The sequence below is a fragment of the Pristiophorus japonicus genome, unplaced genomic scaffold, assembly GCF_044704955.1.
Source record: "Pristiophorus japonicus isolate sPriJap1 unplaced genomic scaffold, sPriJap1.hap1 HAP1_SCAFFOLD_154, whole genome shotgun sequence".
Taxonomy (NCBI): Eukaryota; Metazoa; Chordata; class Chondrichthyes; family Pristiophoridae; genus Pristiophorus; species Pristiophorus japonicus.
The window spans coordinates 909,971-936,327 of record NW_027251217.1 but is presented as its reverse complement, the minus strand read 5'-3'; the positions used below and the strand labels follow the sequence as shown (position 1 = coordinate 936,327).

The following is a 26,357-nucleotide window of genomic DNA, read 5'->3' as shown; positions in this document are numbered from 1 at the left end:
GTTACACAGTCTGATTCCTCACTGGGAGACACACACACTGTACACAGGGACACTTGTTACACGGTCTGACTCCTCTCTGGGAGAGAGCCCCAGGAATACTGAGCACAATTGTCAGTGTCCCACTGCAGCCCAGACTGAGCCCCACCCTGGGCCCTTCCTGTCTGTGCATTTCCCCAGTGCCCCATTGGGGAACATTCAGCCCCAGATATCCTGCAGAAGCAGCGATGTGGGAGCGGGGCAGCTGGGTCACGTGACCCTGTGGCGGGACCTCTGACCTCACAATGGGAGATGGCGCTCGCTCAGCTCGAGCGGGAAACCGTTAAAAGGCCGGCAGGATTTAAACCTGGAGTGCGCGGGGTTAAAGGGGAGGGGCAGGAAATCGGCCCAAATGGTCAAATAATGAGAGCAGTGATGGTCATACAGTGAAATGTTCACACAATGGGAGCAGTGATGGTCACACAGTGAAATGTTCACACAATGGGAGCAGTGATGGTCACACAGTGAAATGTTCACACAATGGGAGCAGTGATGGTCACACAGTGAAATGTTCACACAATGGGAGCAGTGATGGTCACACAGTGAAATGTTCACACAATGGGAGCAGTGATGGTCACACAGTGAAATGTTCACACAATGGGAGCAGTGATGGTCACACAGTGAAATGTTCACACAATGGGAGCAGTGATGGTCATACAGTGAAATGTTCACACAATGAGAGCAGTGATGGTCACACAGTGAAATGTTCACACAATGGGAGCAGTGATGGTCATACAGTGAAATGTTCACACAATGGGAGCAGTGATGGTCATACAGTGAAATGTTCACACAATGAGAGCAGTGATGGTCATACAGTGAAATGTTCACACAATGGGAGCAGTGATGGTCACACAGTGAAATGTTCACACAATGGGAGCAGTGATGGTCATACAGTGAAATGTTCACACAATGGGAGCAGTGATGGTCATACAGTGAAATGTTCACACAATGGGAGCAGTGATGGTCACACAGTGAAATGTTCACACAATGGGAGCAGTGATGGTCACACAGTGAAATGTTCACACAATGGGAGCAGTGATGGTCATACAGTGATCGTTCACACAATGAGAGCAGTGATGGTCATACAGTGAAATGTTCACACATACACTCTCAGTCTGGGTCTGGATTCCTGCAGCGACTCCAGGTGTCTCTGTCCGGTTGAACTGAACTGATTCCCCAACAACCTGAAACAGATTAAAGATTAAACAGGAAATAAACAGATTGAACAACAGTGTAAATAACAGGGAAACTGGGTTAATATTTCAAAGTTAATTACAGTCAAATATTACCCATAAATAGTGACTGAACTTATTTATATTTTATTACATTAAACATTAACACAAACACTCACCAGATCTGCTCCAGACTCCTGCAGGTCAGTATGAGGCGACGGAGAGCAGGGTAAGAACGGTCTGTGAAGGAGTTTGATCGCAGGTCCAGAACCGTCAGTGAGCGGTTTGTACTGAGAGCGGAGGCGAGATCCTCGGCACCAGAATCTGTGAGACCGACATCATACAGCCTGGGGATCAGAGAGAGAATTAACAGGGATCAGAGTAAATCCCCAGTGTTTATTAATAACACTATTACTGATACTAATAATAATGTTCAGTGTTTATTAATGACACAGTTAAGCGTCCCGAATCCGGCAACCTCGGGACCGAGGCCGAGCCAGTTTTTGTATTTTTCCAGACTTCAGAACGTGTTTCTGACATTCGAAATCCGTAAACAACTGAGATCAGGTTTGGGTATTTCCGGATTTCGGAACGTCAGAAACGGGGAGGAGGGGGGGGTTTGCTCTCCAAGGAGGTGTTCAGGCGGAGCCCCGCAGTGGAGGTGTTCGGGCGGGGCCCTGCCTGGGAGAAGGTGTTGGGGCGGGGCCCTGCCGGGAGGAAGGTGTTTGGGCGGGGCCCTGCCGGGAGGAAGATGTTTGGGCGGGGCCCTGCCGGGAGGAAGGTGTTGGGGCGGGGCCCTGCCGGGAGGAAGGTGTTCGGGCGGGGCCCTGCCGGGAGGAAGGTGTTTGGGCGGGGCCCTGCCGGGGAGAAGGTGTTCGGGCGGGGCCCTGCCGGGGAGAAGGTGTTCGGGCGGGGCCCTGCCGGGGAGAAGGTGTTGGGGCGGGGCCCTGCCGGGGAGAAGGTGTTCGGGCGGGGCCCTGCCGGGGAGAAGGTGTTCGGGCGGGGCCCTGCCGGGGAGAAGGTGTTGGGGCGGGGCCCTGCCGGGGAGAAGGTGTTCGGGTGGGGCCCTGCCGGGGAGAAGGTGTTGGGGCGGGGCCCTGCCGGGGAGAAGATGTTCGGGTGGGGCCCTGCCGGGGAGAAGGTGTTCGGGCGGGGCCCTGCCGGGGAGAAGGTGTTCGGGTGGGGCCCTGCCGGGGAGAAGGTGTTGGGGCGGGGCCCTGTCGGGGAGAAGGTGTTGGGGCGGGGCCCTGCCGGGGAGAAGGTGTTGGGGCGGGGCACTGCCGGGGAGAAGGTGTTGGGGCGGGGCCCTGTCGGGGAGAAGGTGTTGGGGTGGGGCCCTGTCGGGGAGAAGGTGTTCGGGCGGGGCCCTGCCGGGGAGAAGGTGTTGGGGTGGGGCCCTGCCGGGGAGAAGGTGTTGGGGCGGGGCCCTGCCGGGGAGAAGGTGTTGGGGCGGGGCCCTGCCGGGGAGAAGGTGTTGGGGCGGGGCCCTGCCGGGGAGAAGGTGTTGGGGCGGAGCCCTTGATCGGGCGGGGCCTTGCCGGGGAGAAGGTGTTCGGGTGGGGCCCTGCCGGGGAGAAGGTGTTGGGGCGGGGCCCTGCCGGGGAGAAGGTGTTGGGGCGGGGCCCTGCCGGGGAGAAGGTGTTGGGGCGGGGCCCTGTCGGGGAGAAGGTGTTCGGGTGGGGCCCTGCCGGGGAGAAGGTGTTCGGGTGGGGCCCTGCCGGGGAGGTGGTTTTGGGGTGGGGCCCTGCCGGGGAGAAGGTGTTCGGGTGGGGCCCTGCCGGGGAGGTGGTTTTGGGGTGGGGCCCTGTCGGGGAGAAGGTGGTCGGGCGGAGCCCTTGATCGGGCGGGGCCTTGCCGGGGAGGTGAGCGGGCGGGGCCCTGCCGGGGAGAAGGTGTTCGGGTGGGGCCCTGCCGGGGAGAAGGTGTTGGGGCGGGGCCCTGCCGGGGAGAAGGTGTTGGGGCGGGGCCCTGCCGGGGAGAAGGTGTTGGGGCGGGGCCCTGTCGGGGAGAAGGTGTTCGGGTGGGGCCCTGCCGGGGAGAAGGTGTTCGGGTGGGGCCCTGCCGGGGAGAAGGTGTTCGGGTGGGGCCCTGCCGGGGAGAAGGTGTTCGGGTGGGGCCCTGCCGGGGAGAAGGTGTTCGGGTGGGGCCCTGCCGGGGAGAAGGTGTTCGGGTGGGGCCCTGTCGGGGAGAAGGTGTTCGGGTGGGGCCCTGCCGGGGAGAAGGTGTTCGGGTGGGGCCCTGCCGGGGAGAAGGTGTTCGGGTGGGGCCCTGCCGGGGAGGTGGTTTTTGGGTGGGGCCCTGTCGGGGAGAAGGTGGTCGGGCGGAGCCCTTGATCGGGCGGGGCCTTGCCGGGGAGGTGAGCGGGCGGGGCCCTGCCGGGGAGAAGGTGTTCGGGTGGGGCCTTGCCGGGGAGGTGAGCGGGTGGGGCCCTGCCGGGGAGAAGGTGTTATTCGGGTGGGCCAGCGAGGAGGCCCCAAGGCAAGGGCGGCGAGGCCCGAGGTCGGCAGGGTCGTCCGGTCCAGATTACGGAAAATTTCACGGATTCCGGATGACCTGGCACAGATTGTTCCCGATTCCGGAATATTCCCGAACATTTCGGATTTTAGACGCTCAACCTGTAATATTCAGTGTTTATTAGTGTCAGTATCAGAAACGGTGTTATTAATAAACACTGAATATTATTAGTAACACTATTACTGATACTAATGATAATGATCAGTGTTTATTAATAACACTATTACTGATAATAAACACTGATCATTATTATTAATGACACTATTACTGATACTAATAATAATGTTCAGTGTCAGACACCCAGTTATTATAAACACAATCTCACACAGTCTGGTACTTACTCCAGTTCCTGTATTTTACAGTCCGGGTCCCTCAGAGCCACAGACAGCAGTTTCACTCCTGAATCTCCCAGGTTATTGCTGCTCAGGTCCAGAACCGTCAGTGAGCGGTTTGTACTGAGAGCGGAGGAGAGATCCCTGGCACCAGAATCTGTGAGACCGACAGCACGCAGCCTGGGGATCAGAGAGAGAAATAACAGGAATCAGAGTAAATCCCCAGTCTTTATTAATAACATTATTTCTGATATTAATAAAAACTATACATTATTATCAGTAACACTGTTACTGATACGAATGCAGTTGAGTGTCTCGAATCCGGCAACCTCGGGACCGAGGCCGAGCTGGTTTTCGTGTTTTTCTGGACTTCGGACCATGTTTCTGACGTCCGAAATCCCAAAACACCCAAGCTCAGGTATTTCCGGATTTTGGAATGTCAGCAAGGGTGGTGGGGGAGGGTGTTCGTTCAGACGGGGCCCCGTCACCGTGGAGGTGATCTGGTGGGGCCCTGCCGTGGAGGTGATCGGGTGGGGCCCTGCCGTGGAGGTGATCGGGTGGGGCCCTGCCGTGGAGGTGTCAGACACCCAGTTATTATAAACACAATCTCACACAGTCTGGTACTTACCCCAGTTCCTGTATTTTACAGTCCGGGTCCCTCAGAGCCGCAGACAGCAGTTTCACTCCTGAATCTCCCAGGTTATTAAATCCCAGGCCCAGAACCGTCAGTGAGCGGTTTGTACTGAGAGCGGAGGAGAGATCCTCGGCACCAGAATCTGTGAGACCAACAGCCTCTAGCCTGGGGATCAGAGAGAGACATAACAGGAATCAGAGTAAATCCCCCGTGTTTATTAATAACACTATTACTGATATTAATAAATACGATACGTTATTATAAGTAACACTTACTGATATTAATAAACACTACACATTATTATTAGTAACACTATTACTGATATTAATAAACAGTGTACATTATTAACACTATTACTGATATTCATAAATACGATACGTTATTATAAGTAACACTTACTGATATTAATAAACACTACACATTATTATCAGTAACACTATTACTGATACTAATGCAGTTGAGTGCCCCGAATCCGGCAACCTCGGGACAGAGGCCGAGGCAGTTTTCCCGGACTTCGGAACACGTTTCTGACGTCCGAAATCCCGAAACACCCGAGCTCAGGTTCGGGTATTTCCGGATTTCGGAACGTCAGATAGGGTGGGGGATGTTGCTCTCCAAGGTGTTATTCGGGCAGGGCCCCGCCGTGGAGGCGATCGGGCGAGGCCCCGCCGTGGAGGCGATCGGGCAGGGCCCCGCCGTGGAGGCGATCGGGCAGGGCCCCGCCGTGGAGGCGATCGGGCAGGGCCCCGCCGTGGAGGCGATCGGGCGAGGCCCCGCCGTGGAGGCGATCTGGCGGGGCCCCGCCGTGGAGGCGATCTGGCGAGGCCCCGCCGTGGAGGCGATCGGGCGAGGCCCCGCCGTGGAGGCGATCGGGCGAGGCCCCGCCAGGAAGAAGGTGTTCGGCTGGGCCAGCGACGAGGCCCCAAGGTAAGGGGAGCGAGGCCCGAGGTCAGCAGGGTCGTCCGGTCCAGATTCCGGAACATTTTACGGATTCCGGACGACCCGAGCATGGATTGAGCCGGAGTCCAGAATATTCCAGATTTTGGACGCTCAACCTGTAACATTCAGTGTTTATTAATAACACTATTACTGATACTAATAATGTATAGTGTTTATTAATAACACTATTACTGATACTAATAATAATGTTCAGTGTCAGACACCCAGTTATTATAAACACAATCTCACACAGTCTGGTACTTGGCGAATGATACTTAAGGGGTTGACTGTGGATGGGCAATGGCAGACATTTAGAGACCGCATGGATGAACTACAACAATTGTACATTCCTGTCTGGCATAGAAATAAAAAAGGGAAGGTGGCTCAACCGTGGCTATCAAGGGAAATCAGGGATAGTATTAAAGCCAAGGAAGTGGCATACAAATTGGCCAGAAATAGCAGCGAACCTGGGGACTGGGAGAAATTTAGAACTCAGCAGAGGAGGACAAAGGGTTTGATTAGGGCAGGGAAAATGGAGTACGAGAAGAAGCTTGCAGGGAACATTAAGACGGATTGCAAAAGTTTCTATAGATATGTAAAGAGAAAAAGGTTAGTAAAGACAAACGTAGGTCCCCTGCAGTCAGAATCAGGGGAAGTCATAACGGGGAACAAAGAAATGGCGGACCAATTGAACAAGTACTTTGGTTCGGTATTCACGAAGGAGGACACGAACAACCTTCCGGTTATAAAAGGGGTCGGGGGGTCTAGTAAGGAGGAGGAACTGAGGGAAATCCTTATTAGCTGGGAAATTGTGTTGGGGAAATTGATGGGATTGAAGACCGATAAATCCCCAGGGCCTGATGGACTGCATCCCAGAGTACTTAAGGAGGTGGCCTTGGAAATAGTAGATGCGTTGACAGTCATTTTCCAACATTCCATTGACTCTGGATCAGTTCCTAGGGAGTGGAGGGTAGCCAATGTAACCCCACTTTTTAAAAAAGGAGGGAGAGAGAAAACAGGGAATTATAGACCGGTCAGCCTGACATCGGTAGTGGGTAAAATGATGGAATCAATTATTAAGGATGTCATAGCAGTGCATTTGGAAAGAGGTGACATGATAGGTCCAAGTCAGCATGGATTTGTGAAAGGGAAATCATGCTTGACAAATCTTCTGGAATTTTTTGAGGATGTTTCCAGTAGAGTGGATAAGGGAGAACCAGTTGATGTGGTATATTTGGACTTTCAGAAGGCGTTCGACAAGGTCCCACACAAGAGATTGATGTGCAAAGTTAGAGCACATGGGATTGGGGGTAGTGTACTGACATGGATTGAGAACTGGTTGTCAGACAGGAAGCAAAGAGTAGGAGTAAATGGGTACTTTTCAGAATGGCAGGCAGTGACTAGTGGGGTACCGCAAGGTTCTGTGCTGGGGCCCCAGCTGTTTACACTGTACATTAATGATTTAGATGAGGGGATTAAATGTAGTATCTCCAAATTTGCGGATGACACTAAGTTGGGTGGCAGTGTGAGCTGCGAGGAGGATGCTGTGAGGCTGCAGAGCGACTTGGATAGGTTAGGTGAGTGGGCAAATGCATGGCAGATGAAGTATAATGTGGATAAATGTGAGGTTATCCACTTTGGTGGTAAAAACAGAGAGACAGACTATTATCTGAATGGTGACAGATTAGGAAAAGGGGAGGTGCAAAGAGACCTGGGTGTCATGGTACATCAGTCATTGAAGGTTGGCATGCAGGTGCAGCAGGCGGTTAAGAAAGCAAATGGCATGTTGGCCTTCATAGCAAGGGGATTTGAGTACAGGGGCAGGGAGGTGTTGCTACAGTTGTACAGGGCATTGGTGAGGCCACACCTGGAGTATTGTGTACAGTTTTGGTCTCCTAACCTGAGGAAGGACATTCTTGCTATTGAGGGAGTGCAGCGAAGGTTCACCAGACTGATTCCCGGGATGGCGGGACTGACCTATCAAGAAAGACTGGATCAACTGGGCTTGTATTCACTGGAGTTCAGAAGAATGAGAGGGGACCTCATAGAAACATATAAAATTCTGACGGGGTTAGACAGGTTAGATGCAGGAAGAATGTTCCCAATGTTGGGGAAGTCCAGAACCAGGGGTCACAGTCTAAGGATAAGGGGTAAGCCATTTAGGACCGAGATGAGGAGAGACTTCTTCACCCAGAGAGTGGTGAACCTGTGGAATTCTCTACCACAGAAAGTTGTTGAGGCCAATTCACTAAATATATTCAAAAAGGAGTTAGATGAGGTCCTTACTGCTAGGGGGATCAAGGGGTATGGCGAGAAAGCAGGAATGGGGTACTGAAGTTGAATGTTCAGCCATGAACTCATTGAATGGCGGTGCAGGCTAGAAGAGCCGAATGGCCTACTCCTGCACCTATTTTCTATGTTTCTATGTTTCTATGTACTTACCCCAGTTCCTGTATTTTACAGTCCGGGTCCCTCAGAGCCGGAGATAGCAGTTTCACTCCTGAATCTCCCAGGTTATTGTAACTCAGTCTAAACACAAACAGAGTGAGAAACAAACTGAACCAAACCCCGGATCGGATATATTCTCTCTCTCGGATATTACAGCAATCACTGAAAGTACATCAGTAAATTAATACCCAGTTTTGGGCCGGGATTCCCCACCTGGGTGGGTCCGGTGTGACCGGGGTCGGTGCTGGGTCCCCATCTCGTGTCCAGTTCCAGCCGGCTGTGTGAAACTCTCCTCTGATTGGCCGTGTTAAGCCCCGCCCAGTGTGGTTCCCGACCAATTGGAAGAAGCGGGTCTGGTGACGCGGCATCAGCCAGTTCCCTTAAAGGGACCGTGCGCACATTGATGTCCACAGTTGTGCTGTCAGTGAGCTGCTGCAAACACTGACCAGCTCTGTACAGAGGTGCACCGCTGCACCCTTGCTCTCCCAGCACTCCCTCCATATGGCTATGGAGGGATTCACAGCACACAGGGAGGTCCTCTTCCCTTCCCATGGGCGGAAGAGACCTCCCCAGGAGACCAATGCAGCCTGGGTACACATTGCACAAGCAGGGATGTAGTCAGGAGGACCTGGCTGCAGTGGTGCAAACCTTTCAATGATCTCAGTGGATCACAAAACATTTCTGCAAAGTCAAACTGATCCTCATAAGAACATAAGAAATAGGAGCAGGAGTAGGCCATACAGCCCCTCGAGCCTGCTCCGCCATTCAATAAGATCATGGCTGATCCGATCATGGACTCAGCTCCACTTCTCCGCCCGCTCCCCATAACTGCTTAACCCCTTATTGTTTAAGAAACTGTCGATTTCTGTCTTAAATGTATTCCATGTCCCAGCTTCCACAGCTCTCTGAGGCAGAGAATTCCACAGATTTACAACCCTCTGAGAGAAGAAATTCCTCCCCATCTCAGTTTTAAATGGGCGGCCCCTTATTCTAAGACCATGCCCTCTAGTTCTAGTCTCCCCCATCAGTGGAAACATCCTCTCTGCATCCACCTTGTCGAGCCCCCTCATAATCTTATACGTTACGATAAGATCACCTCTCATTCTTCTGAATTCCAATGAGTAGAGGCCCAACCTCCTCAACCTTTCCTCATAAATCAACCCCCTTATCCCCGGAATCAACCGAGTGAACCTTCTCTGAACTGCCTCCAAAGTAAGTATATCCTTTCGTAAATATGGAAACTAAAACTGCACGCAGTATTCCAGGTGTGGCCTCACCAATACCCTGTATAGCTGTAGCAAGTCTTCCCTGCTTTTATATTCCATCCCCTTTGCAATAAAGGCCAAGATACCATTGGCCTTCCTGATTACTTGCTGTATTCAAGAGGAATATATTCAAGAGGGAGTTAGATATGGCCTTTACGGCTAAAGGGATCAAAGGGTATGGAGAGAAAGCAGGAAAGGGGTATTGAGGGAATGATCAGCCATGATCTTATTAAATGGTGGTGCAGGCTCGAAGGGCCGAATAGCCTACTCCTGCACCTATTTTCTATGTTTCTATGTACCTGCTTTCTGTGTAACTGTTATATATGTAAACCTGAAATGCCATGTTTAACTACCAGAGGGCTCATCCCCTGGAGTCCCAAGGGATCCCACAATCCCCTGGGAGCACCTGTACATAAGGAGGCCTCACAGATTGGAGACGCACTCCGAGACCTGTAATAAAGGACTATGGTCACACTTTACTTTGAGCTTGCGGTATCTAGTCTGACTCCTTATCCAAGACACAACACTAACCTTTTGTGTTTCATGCACAAGTACCCCCAGGTCGCGCTGCACTGCAGCACTTTGCAATTTTTCTCCATTTAAATAATAAATTGCTCTTTGATTTTTTCTGCCAAAGTGCATGACCTCACACTTTCCAACATTATACTACATCTGCCAAATGTTTGCCCACTCACTGAGCCTGTCTATATCCTTTTGCAGATTTTTTTGTGTCCTCCTCACACATTGCTTTTCCTCCCATCTTTGTATCGTCAGCAAACTTGGCTACGTTACACTCAGTCCCTTCTTCCAGGTCATTAATATAGATTGTAAATAGTTGGGGTCCCAGCACTGATCCCTGCGGCACCCCACTAGTTACTGATTGCCAACCCGAGAATGAACCATTTATCCCGACTCTCTGCTCTCTGTTAGTTAGCCAATCCTCTATCCATGCTAATATATTACCCCCAACCCCGTGAACTTTTATCTTGTACAGTAACCTTTAATGTGGCACCTTGTCAAATGACTTCTGGAAGTCCAAGTATACCACATCTACATAAAGGTTCCCCTTATCCACCCTGTTCGTTACATCCTCAAAGAACTCCGGCAAATTTGTCAAACACGCCTGACCAAATTTTGCTTTTCCAAATATCCTGCTATTGCTTCTTTAATGGACTCCAATATTTTCCCAACCACAGATGTTAGGCTAACTGGTCTATAGTTACCTGCTTTTTGTCTGCCTCCTTTTTTAAATAGGGGCGTTACATTTGCAGTTTTCCAATCTGCTGGGACCTCCCCAGAATCCAGGGAATATTGGTAAATTACAACCAATGCACCCACAATCCCTGCCGCTACTTCTCTCAAGACCCGAGGATGCAAGCCCATCCTGCTGTGCAGCTCATCACATCCCCATCACTCTGCCTTCCCTACCCTACTCCTGCACATCCTTACTCACACCAACTTACCTTGCACCTCCACCCATCCCACTCTATCTACATTATCACATCCCCATCTCACTCACCACCCCTTACACTCACCCTCATCCTTCTCCAATCACACCAACTAACAACACACAACGGTAAGCACTTGGGTCTTTTAGCCGATGTTTACCTGAAGTTTCTGTTAATACACTGGCAAGCATTGAAATCTATATTGTCAATACTTTCCATGCTTGGGCAGACCTGTGTGCACCTTTGGAAGTGGCTGAGTGAGTTGCAATGAATGGTGAGATATAATGGAACCCCTACAATGTTGATGTGTGTGAAAGGAATGGTTTGGGCATTGTCGGGGTGCTTTATGTTGTTGGTGAGGGGTGGTGCTAACCTGGTGCATCGTGTGACAGCCAGGGTGTACAGCATCAAATGAAGTACATCTGACCATGGTGAGGCCATCCCTGATCTCCCGGGCAGAAATGTGGGTGGGTGCTGATACCCTGTGTCCTGTGCAGCATCAGGTGATTGCAGAGAAGGTCGGTGTGTTTGTTGGTGCTGCTGGTGTGGGGGCTGATCATGGTCAGAATCTGAGGACTAGATGGCAAGTGAACTTGGGATAACAGAAGCGATCTGTCAATGGTGAGAGAGGTGACACTGGATAGAGAGCTTTCTCCAAACATTTGCAACCTGCATAAAGCTCATCTGTCTTTCAAACACAACAAGCAACAGCTTCTGAGCTTGGAAAGTGAACAGCTGTGACATGGGAGCTTTTAGAGCACATTTCCAGCTTTCAAGTAATGAGATGATTCCATGGCCATTCAACTCCCGCCCTGGTTACCCGACGTGATCCCCGAGCAGCGTGGACCCCGTGTGTGACCTGGTAAACTCTGAGGATGGACTGAAATGAGTTGTTAATCGTTAACAAGGTGATAATGACCTGAATTGCCTCCCCCGCCGCTGTGTGTCGGGTCTGCTCAGTGCTGACAGACCTGATATTTGGGAAAGTTGTGTGGGGCGGGTTAACAGCGGGGTCCCGACCCAGTGTCAAATAAATAATTTCCCACCTGACCTGCCACCGATCGCACCCACTGACCCCCACAATATTCCCCCAATATTTAATCTCACTCTGTTCAACTCCCCAAATATTCAGGGACTGTCAGTAAATGTATTTATTAAATAAAGTGCGTCTGTGTGAAGCCTGTAAATGTCCCTCTGTCCGATCTCATTCCCTGATGATCAGAATTACCCTCCTGGAGCTCAGTGACAGGATCCCTCATGTTTGGGGAAACATGTCCCATTTGTGCAGCTCCTAAATCCTGGGTTTTATGGGAATGTGGCAATTTTCCCCGAATCAAATGATAAAACGGCGATTCCCTGTACTTTATGCTCGGTGCATTATATTAATCTGTATAATATCTCAGGGCAAGTTATATTGTGAAACGGCGCCAACTGCTGCTGTAAAATCCCCCCAGGATTTCACGCAACAAGGAGAGTTCATCCTGTCCTGTTACATGGTTTAAATCTGTACTCCGAGTTTATAGGGGATAGCAGTCACTCACTGTATTCCCCATTAAACTGGGGAATTTTTTGAAATTCCCGCCCCGAGTCGGGTGAATCATGGGAAATTCCCAGGTTCACTGCCCCCGGTTTACCCGGTGAGAGGTCACACCACTGGCTGGAGTGTGTCTGTACTCCGGAGCTAATACCCCACACCACGCGAGATTGGCTGGTGTGTGTCTGTACCCTGGGGATAATACCCCACACCACGCTAGATTGGTCGGTGTGTGTCTGTACCCCGGGGATAATACCCCACACCACACTAGATTGGTCGGTGTGTGTCTGTACTCGGGGGATAATACCACACACCACGCTAGATTGGTCGGTGTGTGTCTGTACTCGGGGGATAATACCACACACCACACTAGATTGGCCGGTGTGTGTCTGTACCCCGGGGATAATACCCCACACCACACGAGATTGGAACCTTTTTACCGGCAGATTGAAGATCCTGAATATCAGTCGAAATGTTCAGGACTGTAAATAATTTGAAACACTTACAGCTGAAAGAATTCCCGATTCTCCAATATTCCCAATGCAGGAAACTTCCCCATCGACAAGATACACGCTGCACGGTATTGGGGTAAATATCTAACTATTAGATGTTTAAACTCTGGTTTCTGTCCCGTTCCCAGTTGAAATGGTGGACGTGGAAAACATTTTAAATGAATTCTACCTTTACTGCCAGTTTAGATTTTATATTTACATTCCACTGTCCAGCTTATTAAATATGATTTAAGGCCGTACACTGCAGAATCCCCGGGTGCATACGATGTGCGCACGTATTCAGAGGTCCCAGAAATGCAGGTTCTCTGCACACAATGCGCATGTGCGAGAACCTGAATTTGCAATTTGTCAAAATGTCCCCAGGAGAAGGACATTGGCGCGCAGAGATCGGGATATTTGTCCAACTCCTGCTCAGAGAATGTCCTTCAAACTCATGCCTGGAAAAGGCAGGTGTAGAACCTACTTTTACCAGCATAAGAGTTTTAAATTCGAGAGCAATTAAATTTATCACTAGTTTTTATATTAAACACCCTGTGTATGAAGGTATTTTTAACCCTATTGAAACATATTTTTAAAAAAATCATTTTTTTCTGAAACTTTCAATAATATTTCAATTAATTTTAAATATGAGGTGTTTTTTATTGTGCTGTTTCTCTGTGTTCTCAGGAGTATTTTCAGTGATAGTACTTGGAGCTTGTCCCAATATAATCAATGAGAACATTCCATGTTCATTGGTGGTCCAGGCCACGTGATCCCAGTTTACATTCGTGGGACGTGAGCCCATTTGCTGGGCAGCCCATCTAGGCCTCGGACCGCAAGTCTACGTTCCTCCGGGACCACCAGGTACTTTGGGAATTTATTTTTCGGTCGGAGGCGTCTGCCCGCAGGAAGCCACCGACCGCAAATTTCGGGCCTAATGTAATTATGTTTTCAGACTCTCAGTGAGCTGCATTTGTTGATGCGACAAAAGACTGTAAAATCCCTATTTGTTCACAAGGATCCATTCTAGATTCTCCAGCCCTTAGGGTATTACTAACCGATCCCCTGATTATTGGTCATACTTGTCTTCAATCTGCTTCTCTCTGATTTAACTGAACTGTTTGTTTCCCTTCATTACGGAGCAACAACACAATCCGTGACTGTTCTACAATTCACCCAACAGTTAGAGACAAATAAACAGTTACCTCAAGTCCCGGCATTTGTGGAGTACGGGTCCCAGCCGCTGGAGTCCTTCACACTCAATGTTGCAGTTCTGTAGGTCGAGGTCTTTTATCATATCACAGAGCCCAATGACATGAGACAGGACCGCACAGTCAATCGGGGTCAATGTCAATTCATTAAATGTAAGTGTTTTCACAGATCCCACTGTGAGCTGAACCAGTGCTGTATTCTGAGCCTCAAACAGGTAGTGGAATGTGTTCAGGAGGTTCCGTTTACCAGTTACACTCCCTGTGTTCCCAATCTGTCCTTCAACCATCTCCTTCACCCAGTCAATCACTCGACAGGTGGTTTGATGAAGAAATGGACCCAGAAACTCCTCCAGGGGCCGAGCGGAGTGTGGGGAGGAGAGACCAGCAGCAAAACGGAGAAATATCTCAAATCGCCCATCTTCCTTGCTGCGGGCTTCACGGAGGAGTTTCAGGATGTCCCCGGGATCGGGAGTCAGGAATTGGGCGAGAGCGGCTACAAACTCTTGGATGGTGAGGTGTGGGAATGTGTACACCACGCTCTGGGCAGAATCATCTCTCTCCAAAAGTTCCATCATGAACCCAGACAGGAACTGGGAAGGTTGCAGTTTGTAGTTGATCAAATCTCCATTTCTGAACACAATCTTCTTCTCGGAGACTCCTGTGAAGGCCATCTCACCGAGCTTCAGTAACACATCACGGGGGCTTTCAATCTCTCGGCTGTGGTTTTTCAGAATGTTGTAGATATAGTAGGAATACAGTTGGGTGATGGTCTTGGGAACTCGCTGATGTCTCCTGTCTCTTTGTGTAAAGAAGGGACCCAGTGCCAGACCGAGGATCCAGCAGTAGGAAGGGTTGTAGCACATGGTGTACAGGATCTCGTTCTCCTCCACGTGTTTAATAACAGCTGCTGCCACCGTCTGATCTTCAAAAAACTTGTTGAAATATTCCTTCCGTTCTTCACCAACAAATCCCAGGATTTCAGCCCAGACACTGATCTCAGCCTTTTCCAATAAATGTAATGCAGTGGGACGGCTGGTCACTAGCACTGAACATCCTGGGAGCAGCTTGTGCTGTATTAAACTGTACACAATGTCAGACACTCCACACCGGTCTTCGGGATCTGTGCACCTGTGCTGAGGTTCTGTATTTCTCCGATTGTCAGCAAAATCGATGCTGTCCTTGAATTCATCCAAACCATCGAATATAAACAGCAATCTCTCTGGGTTCTTCCAGAGCTCTCTCAGAATATTCCCAAAGTAAGGATACTGATCCAGTATCAGATTCCTCAGGTTTATTCTACAGTTAATGTCGTTTAAATCCCGGAATTTAAAACTGAAAACAAATTGAAAGTGGGGGTATATTTTCCCTGTGGCCCAGTCATGAACCATCTTTTGTACCAGTGTTGTTTTTCCAATCCCCGCGACTCCGTTCACTGCCGCTGAACTCCCGGATTCTGATTTTCTCCGGGAAAAACTGCTGTGGAACAATTGATCAGTTTGGATTTTTTCCAGTTCTCCCCGGAGATGTTTCTTTGTCCACTCTTCATGGTCTCGGCCTCTTGCCAGCAGTTCATGTTCTACAAGTCTCCGATCTCGAACAGTAGAAATGACCGTTAGCTCAGCATATCGATCAACCAGCTGGAAAACCTTAACCTTCTCCCTTATTAGGATAGTGTTCACTCTTAGTGTTTCAGTTTGTACCCAGAGTGTTTCCTTGTGTTTCTGTTGAGCATCTTCAATTAGAACAGACAGAAAGTGGTTCTCAATGTTTGTTGCATTGTCATAAAACTACTTCTCAATACCATTTCACTCTTCAGTAAAATGTTGCAATATTTAATTCACAGCTTCACTTGAGTGCGTGTAGAAATTAAAACTCAATGGAAACCTCGCTTAAAAGTGAACAATGGCTGTGACAAGTGTCTAATCCTCATATTCTAAAATTGACTGATCATGGCGATTTCTATGAAGGTGATAGAAACATAGAAATTGGTGCAGGAGTAGGCCATTCGGCCCTTCGAGCCTGCACCACCATTCAATAAGATCATGGCTGATCATTCACCTCAGTACCCCTTTCCTGCCTTCTCTCCATACCCCTTGATCCCTTTAGCCATAAGGGCCATATCTAACTCCCTCTTGAATATATCCAATGAACTGGCATCAACAGCTCTCTGCGGAAGAGAATTCCACAGATAAACAACTCTCTGAGTGAAGAAGTTTCTCCTCATCTCGGTTTTAAATGGCTTACCCCTTATCCTTAGACTGTGACCCCTGGTTCTGGACTCCCCCGGCCAACATCGGGAACATTCTTCCTGCATCTAACCTGTCCAGTCCCGTCAGAATTTTATTTGTTTCTATGAGATCCCTTCTCATCCTTCTCAACTCCAGTGAATCCAAGCCCAGTCTATCAAGTCTCTCCTCATATGTCAGTCCTGCCATCCCGGGAATCAGTCTGGTGAACCTTTGTTGCACTCCCACAATAACAAGAACGTCCTTCCTCAGATTAGGAGACCAAAACTGTACACAATATTCCAGGTGAGGCCTCACCAAGGCCCTGTACAACTGCAGTAAGACCTCCCTGCTCCTATACTCAAATCCCCTAGCTATGAAGGCCAACATACCATTTGCCTTCTTCACCACCTGCTGCACCTGCATGCCAACTTTCAATGACTGATGTACCATGACACCCAGGTCTCGTTGCACCTCTCCTTTTCCTAATCTGCCGTCATCAAATATTCTACCTTCATGTTTTTGCCACCAAAATGGATAACCTCACATTTATCCATATTATACTGCATCTGCCATGCATTTGCCCACTCACCTAACCTGTCCAAGTCACCCTGCAGCCTCTTAGCATCCTCCTCACAGCTCACACCATCACCCAGCTTCGTGTCATCTGCAAACTTGGAGAGATATTACTCTCAATTCCTTATCTAAATCACTGATGTACATTATAAATAGCTGGGGTCCCAGCACAGAGCCCTGCGGCACCCCACTAATCACTGCCTGCCATTCTGAAAAAGACCCGTTTATCCTGACTCTCTGCTTCCTGTCTGCGAACCATGTCAGTACATCACCCCCAATACCATGTGCTTTAATTTTGCACACCAATCTCTTGTGTGGGACCTTGTCAAAAGCTTTTTGAAAGTCCAAATACACCACATCCACTGGTTCTCCGTTGTCCACTCTCCTATGTACATCCGCAAAAAATTCTAAAAGATTTGTCAAGCAGGATTTCCCTTTCATAAATCCATGCTGACCTAGACCAATCCTATCACTGCTTTCCAAGTGCGCTGCTATTTCATCTTTAATAAATGATTCCAACATTTTTCCCACTACCGATGTCCGGCTAACCGGTCTATATTTCCCCGTTTTCTCTCTCCCTCCTTTTTTAAACAGTGGTGTTACATTAGCTACCCTCCAATCCATAGGAACTGATCCAGAGTCGATAGACTGTTGGAAAATGATCATGCACTATTTCGAGGGCCACTTCCTTAAGTACTCTGGGATGCAGACTATCAGGCCCCGGGGATTTATCGGTCTTCAATCCCATGAATTTCCCTAACACAATTTCCTGACTAATGGGGATTTCCTTCAGTTCCTCCTTCTTGCTAGACCCTCGGTTCCCTAGTATTTCCGGAAGATTTTTTGTGTCTTCCTTCGTGAAGACAGAACCAAAGTATTTGTCATTGATATTCTCCCTCTGATGGTACTGTAGAAATCTCATTACAAATGCATACAGATCCTGCACATACTGCAGTAGAGGGATAATGGATTAATCTTCGCAACCGTCAGTGGTGCTAACCTGCTGCAGAAATGGGAAATGGAACATCGGATATCACTGGGAGAGGGACAGACTGTGAATGGTCCGGAGTCGCACGGTGATAGTATCAGACCTTGGACAGGTTATGTGGCTGGATATTGGCTCCCGGTCCAGCAACGTTTCGATTTAAATAGTCTCATTCTTGTTTTCAAATCCTAGCTAAGAGTCATCACCTCCCTCTCTCTGTAACCCCCTCCAGCCCTATAACCCTCCGAAATATCTGCACTCCTCCAATTCTGCCTTCTTGCACATCCCCGGTTATCATTGCTCCACCATTGGTGGCCGTGTCTTCAGCTTCCTAGATCCTAAGCCCTGGAATTTCTTTCCTAAACCTCTGCGTCCCATATTTGAAGTTTCACTATCACTGTATATGTTCTTGAGCAGGTTATGTTCCGTATTGTGTGCACAGAGCAGGACAGACTGTGACAGGACAAGAGATGAATTGCTGTTATTTCGGGACACGGGCAGGTTATGTGCCGTATTGTGTGCACAGAGCAGGACAGATTGTGACAGGACAAGAGATGAATTGCTGTTATTTCGGGACACGGGCAGGCTAGCTGGGGTATTACCTGCACTTCAATGGTCACCTGATGACAGGTAAATGTTACTGCCATTCTGAAGGTACAGAGGGGAATCAGAAAATGATTTAAGGTATTTGATTTGAGCGAAGGGTGAGGGAAGTTGATGAATTTTGTTTGGGTAAATGACCGAAATGTTTTAATGGAATTCAGAAAAATTGTGCAAGAAACACTCATAATTAGCAAAATAATTAATAACCTAGAAAATTGAATGTGGGAGTTAAGAAGGGGATTCAGGATAATGCATTTACCTGAAGGATAGTAGATCAGGCGGACCAGTTACCAGGGAAGGCCACTAAAGAGACAGTGTAACTGGGTCCAGAGACAATTGAATGCGATTCTGTGGATAAACTGAGAGAAGGGCTTGGTGGGTTCATCGACAGGGACAGGCTTATTTGGGCCTCATTACCTTTTCTTGTCACAAAGTGTTTCAGAAATTGTGAGCCGTTTTTCAGCAGTTTTATACATACATTCAAGGAATGTATTTTTATAACAGTGCGAGTACAGTTAGGAATAGAACTGCCCACTTCACTCAGTGTAAGGTTAGAGCGGAAAACATTCACAGTTCAACTGAACAGTTCTTCGAACGATCATACTCCTTTGTTCCCTTTGCTCTTAGTTTCCTATAAATGCAGGTTTAGAAAATTGCAAATATGTTTCAGTTAGTCATTAGATTAGGTTGAAAATACTCCTGAATTAAAGGGCAATTCTTCGAGTAGAATAATGTTGTCTCTTTCCCTGCCATAAGGAAGTGAACCACATCTTCTCAGACCAGATCGAACACTTTGGGGTAGAAATTCTGACGTTCCAGGTCCGTACAAAGTTTCTACAGACCTGGGAAGGCATCGGAGAAGCTGATATTCAGCGCGCAATGCGCATGCACTGAAAACCGGCTTTTCCGATCTGTCAAGCTGGAGCTGGTCAGATCCTCCGCAGATTGAGAGAGAGGACATCTGTACGGGCAGGAATTCAGGATTTATGCATATCTTGCCCAGCAAATGTCCTCAAAAATCTTGTGCCTGAAAAAACAGGCACATAACCTACGTTTACAGGCGCAAGTGTTTTAAAACACACACACATTTTAAAATAAAGTTATGAAAACATTTTATTATTAAAAACCCTCCCACTACGGTAAGTTTATTTCAAGGCATAATTTTAAAAACTTTTTTAAAAATCGGGAATATATATATATTTTTTTATAAGACATTAACAACTAATTTAAATGAATCTCAAATATGTAGTGTATATTTTCTATTTTTGAATTCGTTTTTTGGGTGTTGGGGGCGGGCGGGGTTCTTATTCATAATAATGGGAACTCCAAAACTCCAACTTAGGGAGTTCCCATTATTATGAATGAGAAAATACTGTACTTTGGCTGCCCAGAGCTGTGTGACACCAGCTCGAGCTCAGACGTCCCTATGAGCACGCGCTGCAACGCGCAGGGAGAGGAGGCCTATGGACCGGGATCTTGAGCAGGCGCAGCAGCTTCAGGTTGGGGCGCATTTTTTCCCAAAATTTAGTTGCACGCTCGCGGGAAGGAGAAAACGGGATTTCTGGGCGTTTGACATCTCATTCTGCGAGATGATAACATTTGAAAGTTTTGCACTTCTCCACAGCCTTCCCTAAAGTTTATGATGGGACAGATTTGTAGGGACACAGGTAATCCTTAATATAAGGCTCAAGGCACTGCTCTTTTCTGAGAGACAAGTGTGTCTATAGGGAACACAGGAGGTTTGTATTAGGATTCACTGCGTATCTCAATCCTGCCAGGTGTGTATGGGGTTTCAGTGTATCAGGACCCTGCCAGGTGTGTATGGGGTTTCAGTGTATCAGGACCCTGCCAGGTGTGTATGGGGTTTCAGTGTATCAGGACCCTGCCAGGTGTGTATGGGGTTTCACAGTCTATCAGGATCCTGCCAGGTGTGTATAGGGTTTCAGTGTATCAGGACCCTGCCAGGTGTGTATGGGGTTTCACAGTCTATCAGGATCCTGCCAGGTGTGTATAGGGTTTCAGTGTATCAGGACCCTGCCAGGTGTGTATAGGGGTTCAGTGTATCAGGATCCTGCCAGGTGTGTATGGGGTTTCAGTGTATCAGGATCCTGTCAGGTGTGTATAGGGTTTCAGTGTATCAGGATCCTGCCAGGTGTGTATGGGGTTTCAGTGTATCAGGACCCTGCCAGGTGTGTATGGGGTTTCAGTGTATCAGGATCCTGCCACGTGTGTATGGGGTTTCACAGTCTATCAGGATCCTGCCAGGTGTGTATAGGGTTTCAGTGTATCAGGACCCTGCCAGGTGTATATGGGGTTTCAGTGCATCAGGACCCTGCCAGGTGTGTATGGGGTTTCACAGTGTATCAGGATCCTGCCAGGTGTGTATGGGGTTTCAGTGTATCAGGACCCTGCCAGGTGTGTATGGGGTTTCAGTGTATCAGGACCCTGCCAGGTATGTATGGGGTTTCAGTGTATCAGGATCCTGCCAGGTGTGTATGGGGTTTCAGTGTATCAGGACCCTGCCAGGTGTGTATGGGGTTTCAGTGTATCAGGACCCTGCCAGGTGTGTATGGGGTTTCAGTGTATCAGGACCCTGTCAGGTGTGTATGGGGTTTCAGTGTATCAGGATCCTGCCAGGTGTGTATGGGGTTTCAGTGTATCAGGACCCTGCCAGGTGTGTATGGGGTTTCAGTGTATCAGGACCCTGCCAGGTGTGTATGGGGTTTCAGTGTATCAGGATCCTGCCAGGTGTGTATGGGGTTTCAGTGTATCAGGATCCTGCCAGGTGTGTATTGGGTTTCAGTGTATCAGGACCCTGCCAGGTGTGTATGGGGTTTCAGTGTATCAGGACCCTGCCAGGTGTGTATGGGGTTACACAGTGTATCAGGATCCTGCCAGGTCTGTATGGGGTTTCAGTGTATCAGGATCCTGCCAGGTGTGTATGGGGTTTCAGTGTATCAGGATCCTGCCAGGTGTGTATGGGGTTTCAGTGTATCAGGACCTTGCCAGGTGTGCATGGGGTTTCAGTGTATCAGGACCCTGCCAGGTGTGCATGGGGTTTCAGTGTATCAGGACCCTGCCAGGTGTGTATGGGATTTCAGTGTATCAGGATCCTGCCAGGTGTGTATGGGGTTACACAGTGTATCAGGATCCTGCCAGGTGTGTATGGGGTTTCAGTGTATCAGGATCCTACCAGGTGTGTATGGGGTTTCAGTGTATCAGGACCCTGCCAGGTGTGTATGGGGTTTCAGTGTATCAGGATCCTGCCAGGTGTGTATGGGGTTTCAGTATATCAGGATCCTGCCAGGTGTGTATGGGGTTTCAGTGTATCAGGATCCTGCCAGGTGTGTATGGGGTTTCACAGTGTATCAGGACCCTGCCAGGTGTGTATGGGGTTTCACAGTCTATCAGGATCCTGCCAGGTGTGTATAGGGTTTCAGTGTATCAGGATCCTGCCAGGTGTGTATGGGGTTTCACAGTGTATCAGGATCCTGCCAGGTGTGTATGGGGTTTCAGTGTATCAGGACCCTGCCAGTTGTGTATGGGGTTTCAGTGTATCAGGACCCTGCCAGGTGTGTATGGGGTTTCAGTGTATCAGGACCCTGCCAGGTGTGTATGGGGTTTCAGTGTATCAGGACCCTGCCAGGTGTGTATGGGGTTTCAGTGTATCAGGATCCTGCCAGGTGTGTATGGGGTTTCAGTGTATCAGGACCCTGCCAGGTGTGTATGGGGTTTCAGTGTATCAGGACCCTGCCAGGTGTGTATGGGGTTTCAGTGGATCAGGACCCTGCCAGGTGTGTATGGGGTTTCAGTGTATCAGGACCCTGCCAGGTGTGTATGTAGCTAGATTAGCGAGTGCAGTGCAACACCTGAAATTTTGCCATTAATTTAAAAATCATAGGGAATTGGAAGTTCAGTTTACACAGAATAGTTGATGATTAATTACAAATGCACATGAAGTTGAATTGTTCCCCTGCCTTTGAACATCTGATTCCCAGATTCCGACAATCTCTAAACAATCGGCTAGTCAAACATTCTGATTCGCTCAGGTAAAATAAACGGTTTGAAATCTCCATTTCATCACTTACCTTTCAGATGAATGGGTACTTCGGATAAACCTTGTGCGATGTTCATATAATCAACTGGATCAGAACCTGTTTAAATCAATTAACTTTCATGAAATCTGATCTGTTTTATATTATAATGAAGCGAGCAGTGTTTGAATCTGAATTTGAATTCAGTGGGTGATTTTACCGTACCGTGTTCCTGTATTTCTTTCAGTATTTTGTCCAACTTTGGTACCCCATGGCGCATTTTGACAAAGGATTCCCACATCACCCTTTGGGCCTTAGAGCCTTTCCCCATCACCAGATTTAGGAGAAGTTTCGAACTGCCCGCCCGGTTTCCCTTCTCGGCGAGCTCAGTGACTTTCTGTGAAGGATAATAATGAATATATTGAGGAGCGAAGTGAAATACAAATACCGAGAATGAGAAGGAAAGGATCTGCTCAGCGATGGGATCTCCCAGTTGTTTTGTGCACAGAAAGCAGTCACTGGGCCAGACATTGATCCATTTTGAATATTCTGTAAATATCTTGACTCAGCCATTAACTGGAAATAAATGCGATGAAACAAAATCAAGGCGGATGAGATATTAATGGGTTGACTTCAAGCTGAACATCTTGCAGATGAGATTCAAACCGAGGCCCCGTCTGCTCTCTCGGGTGGATGTAAATGATCCTATTGTACTATTTCTAAGAATAGCAGGGGAGTTATCCCCAATGTCTCAGCCAATATTGGAAAGTGAGAGGTTATGTACGTTAGCAGAAAGAAATTAAGGAGCAAGTTATTATTTAAATGGAGAAAGATTGCAAAGTGCCGCAATACAGCGGGACCTGGGGGTTACTTGTGCATGAAACACAAAAGGTTAGTATGCAGGTGCAGCAAGTGATCAGGAAGGCCAATGGTATCTTGGCCTTTATTGCAAAGGGGATGGAGTATAAAAGCATGGAAGTCTTGTTATACAGGGTATTGGTGAGGCCACACCTGGAGTACTGCATGCAGTTTTGGTTTCCATATTTAAGAAAGGATACACTTGCTTTGGAGGCAGTTCAGAGAAGGTTCACTCGGTTGATTCCGGAGATGAGGGGGTTTGACTAATGAGGAAAGGTTGAGTAGGTTGGGCCTCTACTCATTGGAATTCAGAAGAATGAGAGGTGATCTTATCGAAATGTATGTGATGGGGCTTGACAAGGTGGATGCAGAGAGGATGTTCCCACTGATAGGGGAGACTAGAACTAGGGGGCATAATCTTAGAATAAGGGGCGGCCCATTTAAAACTAAGATGAGGAGAAATTTTTTCTTGAGGGTTGTAAATCTGTGGAATTTGCTGCCTCAGAGAGCTGTGGAAGGTGGGTCATTGAGTATATTTATGACAGAGAGAGATAGTTTCTTAACTAATAAGGGGTTATGGGGAGCGGGCAGGGAAATGGATCTGAGTCTGATCAGATCAGCCATGATCGTAGTAAATGGCGGAGCAGACTCGAGGGGCTGTATGGCCGACTCCTGCTCCTATTTCTTATGTTCTTATTTACCCCTCAATAAACATCACTGAAACAGATCATCTGCTTATTACCACATTGATGTTTCTGGGAGCTTGCTATATAAACTGCCCGCCGCATTGCGAAAATTACAACAGTAACTACAACTCAAATGTTCTTCATTGGCTGTAAACCACTTTGTCGTGCGGTGGTCGTGAAAGGCACTATATAAATGCAAGTATTGTTTTTAGAGGAAAGTGCTCCGTTTTAAGGAGGAGATGAAGGTGAAGAGGCGGGGGGCTTTCAGGAGTGAATTTCAGAGCGTGGGCCTAATGCAGCTGAATGCTCGACCAACAGTGGTGATGGCAGGTGGTGGTGTGGGGGCAGGGTCTGCAGAGAAGACCATAGTTACAGGGACAGCTCATTCTAGAAGTGAGGCACTGTGTCGGGTTGCAGCAGGTAACAGAGAGAGGGAAGGGGAGGCCATGAGGGATCTGAACAGGTGGATGGGAGTTTTAAATTGGAGGTATTCGAGGACCAGTAGCCACAACGGGTGAGTGAGCACACGAGCGATAGCAGAGTTCGATCTGGGGCAGGACAGGTTACAGGCTGTAGAGCTTTGGATGAACTGACAGTTTAAAAAGAGGCAGCTCGTGCAGAGCACGGAGTGCAGCAGCAAAGAGTGGCATTCGTGAGTTTGGTAAGTGGGTGAGTTCGGACAAGTGGGGGTGGCAGGTGCTGTTTTGTCTTGTTTTTCCTACCAGTGCTGACACTAGAGCAGCTGATAAGGAGTGAGAGAGTAGGAGACGGAGGCCCAGAGACCAGCCCAACCAGCTGCAGACAAAGATAGAGGAGTGCGAAATCGAGAGGTGACGTCACAGCCAAGCTGGTAGGTGGTTGGCTGTTCGACTGGTAAGTATAACTCTCTTTTAGACTGACTTTTAGATTGGTTTAATTGGCAGCGAACTACTAAGTAGCTGTTTGATGTTTAAGTAAATTTTAGTAAGTAAATTAATTTAAAGGGTTAAGTCATGGCAGGAGAGCTCGGACCTGTGTCATGCTCCTCTTGTGCTATGTGGGAAGTCAGGGACACTGGTACTATGTGTGCAGGAAGTGTGTCCAGCTGTAGCTCCCTACAGACCGCATGACGGCACTGGAGCTGCGGATGGACTCACTCTGGAGCATGCGCGATGCTGAGAATGTTGTGGAGAGCACATTTAGTGAGTTGGTCACACCGCAGGTAAAGGTTAGGACAGATAGTGAATGGGTGACCAAGAGACAAGGCAAGAGCAGGAAGATAGTGCAGGAATGCCCTGCAGTCATCTCCCTCCAAAACAGATATACCGTTTTGGATACTGCTGGGGGAGATGACTTACCAGGGGAAGGCACCAGCAGCCAGTTCATGGCACCGTGGGTGGCTCTGCTGCACAGAAGGGCGGGAAAAAGAGTGGGAGAGCTATAATGATAGGGGACTCTATTGTAAGGGGAATAGATAGGAGTTTCTGCGGCCGCAACCGAGACTCCAGGATGGTATGTTGCCTCCCTGGTGCAAGGGTCAAGGATGTCTCGGGGTGGCTGCAGAGCATTCTGGAGAGGGAGGGTGAACAGCCAGTTCTCGTGGTACATGTAGGTACCAACGATATAGGTAAGAAGCAGGAAGAGGTCCTACAAGCTGAATTTAGGGAGATAGGAGTTAAATTAAAAAGTAGGACCTCAAAGGTAGTAATCTCTGGATTGCTACCAGTGCCACGTGCTAATCAGAGTAGAGGAAGCAGGATAGTTAGAATAAATACATGGCTTGAGCAGTGGTGCAAGAGGGAGGGATTCAAATTCCTGGGACATTTGAACCAGTTCTGGGGGAAGTGGGAAGTGGGACCTGTACAAAAGGGACGGTCTGCACTTGTGCAGGACTGCAACTGATGTCCTTGGGGCAACATTTGCTAATGCAGTTCACGAGTGTTTAAACTAATATGGCAGGGGGATGGGAACCTCTGCAGCGAGACAGGGCAAAGTAATATGGAGTCAGGAACAGATGGTAGAAAGGTAAAAAGCAAGAGTGCAAAGCCGAGTAAACAAAGGCAAGAAACAAAAAGGGCCACACTACATCATAATTCTAAAAGGACAAAGGGTGTTAAAAAAACAAGCCTGAAGGCTTTGTGTCTTAATGCAAGGAGTATCCGTAATAAGGTGGATGAATTAACTGTTCAAATTGATGTTAACAGATATGATAGCGATTACAGAGACGTGGCTCCAGGATGATCAGGGCTGAGAACTCAACATCCAAGGGTATTCAACATTCAGGAAGGATAGAATAAAAGGAAAAGGAGGTGGGGTAGAATTGCTGGTTAAAGAAGAGATTAATGCAATAGTTAGGAAGTACATTAGCTTGGATGATGTGGAATCTA

At 48.4% G+C, this 26,357-nt stretch overlaps 1 protein-coding gene and 1 long non-coding RNA gene across 4 annotated transcripts in view; one reads left to right on the top strand and one right to left on the bottom strand.

The window, feature by feature from the left end:
- Positions 1-22,974, top strand: part of LOC139242942 (uncharacterized) — a 58,091-nt gene extending 35,117 nt beyond the window's left edge. For 2 of the 3 annotated variants that reach the window (XR_011589406.1, XR_011589405.1), the window contains exon 3: positions 22,695-22,974. This is a non-coding gene — a long non-coding RNA (uncharacterized lncRNA). Of the gene's footprint in view, positions 1-13,500; positions 13,660-22,694 lie in introns of those variants that run through there. The other variant, XR_011589407.1, reaches the window with a different exon arrangement.
- The window catches only part of LOC139242941 (NACHT, LRR and PYD domains-containing protein 3-like), a 44,538-nt gene continuing 18,785 nt past the window's right edge, over positions 605-26,357 (bottom strand). Inside the window, exons 4-11 of the mRNA XM_070870593.1 lie at positions 22,673-22,844; positions 22,502-22,567; positions 14,019-15,756; positions 8,070-8,156; positions 4,683-4,853; positions 4,064-4,234; positions 1,388-1,555; positions 605-1,220 (exon numbers count right to left, since the gene is read on the bottom strand). Coding sequence (XP_070726694.1) covers positions 1,133-1,220; positions 1,388-1,555; positions 4,064-4,234; positions 4,683-4,853; positions 8,070-8,156; positions 14,019-15,756; positions 22,502-22,567; positions 22,673-22,844 — 2,661 coding nt within the window. The 3' untranslated portion in view covers positions 605-1,132. The remainder of the gene's footprint in view (positions 1,221-1,387; positions 1,556-4,063; positions 4,235-4,682; positions 4,854-8,069; positions 8,157-14,018; positions 15,757-22,501; positions 22,568-22,672; positions 22,845-26,357) is intronic.